The sequence below is a fragment of the Bison bison genome, unplaced genomic scaffold (assembly GCF_000754665.1).
Source record: "Bison bison bison isolate TAMUID 2011002044 unplaced genomic scaffold, Bison_UMD1.0 scf7180017857823, whole genome shotgun sequence".
NCBI classification, from domain to species: domain Eukaryota; kingdom Metazoa; phylum Chordata; class Mammalia; order Artiodactyla; family Bovidae; genus Bison; species Bison bison.
Window position 1 is genome coordinate 9,736 of NW_011488396.1, and position 2,693 is coordinate 12,428.

Genomic DNA, 2,693 nt, shown 5'->3' on the forward strand with positions numbered 1-2,693 from the left:
CCCGTTGCTGTTGTCCCATTGGCCCTAGGGGACAGGGAGTCTTGTCCCCAGGCTGGACCTGGGCTGGCAGCACTGGCCTGGGGCAGAAGCCGGGGTGGGGTGAGGGCATAGTACAGGGACGTGGAGGTTGCCGCCCTGTCCCTGGTGCTGGCCTGGGGCCAGAATGCCTGATTGTGGCCACACAGCTCCCAGGGGCCAGGGCTCTGGGGGCAGCAGGTGAGCACAGGGTGGTCCAGGCACCTGACTGCGGTGGCCTCTGGCTGTGGCACCCTCCCCCACTTCCTGTGAAAGGTGGATGGGTGCTGGTAACCAAAGCTGAGCCCGTGTGGGTGGCAGGCTGCAGTGGGCACAGGCAGGGGGCCACGGGACACTGGGCTGGGCGGTGAATGTCAGCGAAGGGCTTCTGCAACTTTGCTCAGTAGCCGCTATGCCAGGGGAGATCTGATGGATGGATAGATTGATCATCCAGAGGCAGGGCCTCCCCATGGCTCTGAGGGGGAGGGGGCTGTGTTTGCACTCCAGTCCTGTTCCTCCCTCCCAGTGCCATGAAGATGAGCCAGGCCTGGGTCTGGACCACCTGGGTGGGGGTCCTGCAGGAGGGGCTGCACGGGCCTCAGTGGACCTCTCTGGACCCTCCCCTCCACCCTGCCTGGACCTCAGGTTTGACCGATGTTCTGATCCTGATCCAAGAGGGTACCTGAAACCAACACAGGGTGACACGTACCCTGAGGGAGGCAGGGGACAGCCCTGAACTTGGCAGACTTGGGGACAGGCCTTCCCTGGAACCCCTCCTGGTGGGTGGCCGGCCCTGGGGTGGCCAGGCTGCAGGCAGGCCCAGGCCTGCCTCTTGTGGGTGGTGCCTCACAACGGCCTCCCGGGCAGCCCGACTGGCACAGCACAGCTCTCCTTCCCCCCGGAAACCAAGGCTGCTGCCCGGCCAGGACGCTCCTGCCTCCAGGCCAAGCTCAGCCCAGGTTCCCCATCTCCGCTAGACCAGCGTGTGGGTGGGCCTCTGCTTGCCAGGTCCCCCTGCCGGGAAGGCCCTTTTTTCTCTGTGAGTCCTGGCGCAGTGTCGCCTCCTCCGGGAAGTCCTCACAAAGGTTGTTCCTCAGCGTCTTCTCTCTTTTGCAACCCTGACTGTACTTTCTGTCTCTGGTGCTCAGGTTCATGTCCAGTTCGTGGCTTGGACAGGGCCCCATGCGTTGGGCCGGCAGCTCACCAGGGCAAAGGGCTGGACCAGTGGCTGAAGGGCAGTGGGCTAAGCAAGCTGGTGACGGGTATCCACAGGGCTGGGCTCTTGGGCTCCAGGGCAAGCCCATCCTCAGAGACCTCTTTGAGGAAGGCTCAGGGACAGGGGGAACGGCCTAGCTGGCAGGGTCCCAGCCCCTCATGCCTCCTGCCGGCTGGAACCACGTTAGCATCGGTTCTGGTTGCCCGCGGCGGCCCAGGCCCCGGCTCCGCACTGCCTTCTGTTCACCAGATGCCGCCCAGAGCCCTGGGAGCCGCTGGGGCAGGGCACCCCAGGCAGGGGAGCAGGGTGGCGGAAGGAAGGGACAGAGCAGCAGGACCACGGGCCACGGGAGAGACAGCCCCAAGCCAAAACCAGGCTGGGGAGAGGGTGGTCCCTGGTCCAGTCACACCCCTGAGTCATCCCGTCCGAGGGGAAGCTCCTGCCAGGCGCTGGCACACCCCCCAACTGCTCCTGTGCCCCGCCCCAAGCCCTCCCATGGCCCTTTGTCCAGGCACCCAAGGGAGCTTCAGCCATGAAGACCTGATCTCTGCTCCACTCACTCGGGACCCCCCCAGCCTGGGGCCCTCCACACCCCGTGATCCTTTCCGGTCTGGGTGACAGCGAGCGTCTCCGCAGCTCCCCACTGCTTGCTCCAGTTTTCTCGTCACTCCTGGGGCGCACGCGTCTGCCCTGGACCCCCCTGCCCACCTGCTGCACCTCCTGGCTCCCGGGCCGCCTGGGCCACAGCTGGTCTCCCTGGGAGGAGCTGCTGCAGTGTGTCCCTGGGGCCTCCTCGCTCCCCGGAGCACTCCCCAACCGATGCCCTGTCTCTTCCAGAATGGCGCCCAGAAGTCGTGGGACTTCATGAAGACTCATGATAGGTGAGGGCCTGGCCTGGCTGGCATCAGGAAAGAAGGCTGGCAGGGACACGGGGCCCAGGGGCAACGGAGCCGCAGCCCCCTTTGCGTTTCTGAGCACCCCCGCTCTCCCTGCCTCTCACTGAGGGGCCCCATGCGGGCCTCCCAGGCGCCCTTGCCCTGGAGCGCCGGGAGCACGGGCCGGGGGCAGTGTGGCTTTAGCTGGCCGGCAGGGCCCACGTGTCCCGTCGTTCTCGCGCCCTCAGATGCTGCCAGCCCCAGCCTGTCCAGCTGCCCAGCATGTCCTTCCTACTCCTGCCACCCAGCACATACAGGAGGCCTGGGTCCTCAACTGGCAGTGTGACCCTGGCGAGTTCTGTCCCAGCCTGGGCCTCAGTCTGCCCATCTGAGCAAGGGACCCAACCCTCCAGGGCTGTGGAGGGCGGCGAGGTGAGGGCACGCTTCTGTGCTGAGCTCGGTCCCCCCTGCCCCCAGCGTGACCATCCTCATGTTCAACTCTTCCCGGAGGAGCCTGGTGTTGGTGAAGCAGTTCCGGCCAGGTGAGGTTGGGGTCGGGGAGGCCGGCAGGCTCACGTTCAGTCCCC

General features: G+C 66.2%; 1 protein-coding gene across 1 annotated transcript in view; it reads left to right on the forward strand.

Annotated features, from left to right (window-relative positions):
• NUDT14 (nudix (nucleoside diphosphate linked moiety X)-type motif 14) overlaps positions 1-2,693 on the forward strand; it is a 3,747-nt gene that overhangs the window by 720 nt on the left and 334 nt on the right. The window contains exons 2-3 of the mRNA XM_010861489.1: positions 2,069-2,112; positions 2,584-2,653. Of these exons, the coding sequence (XP_010859791.1) occupies positions 2,069-2,112; positions 2,584-2,653 (114 nt within the window). The remainder of the gene's footprint in view (positions 1-2,068; positions 2,113-2,583; positions 2,654-2,693) is intronic.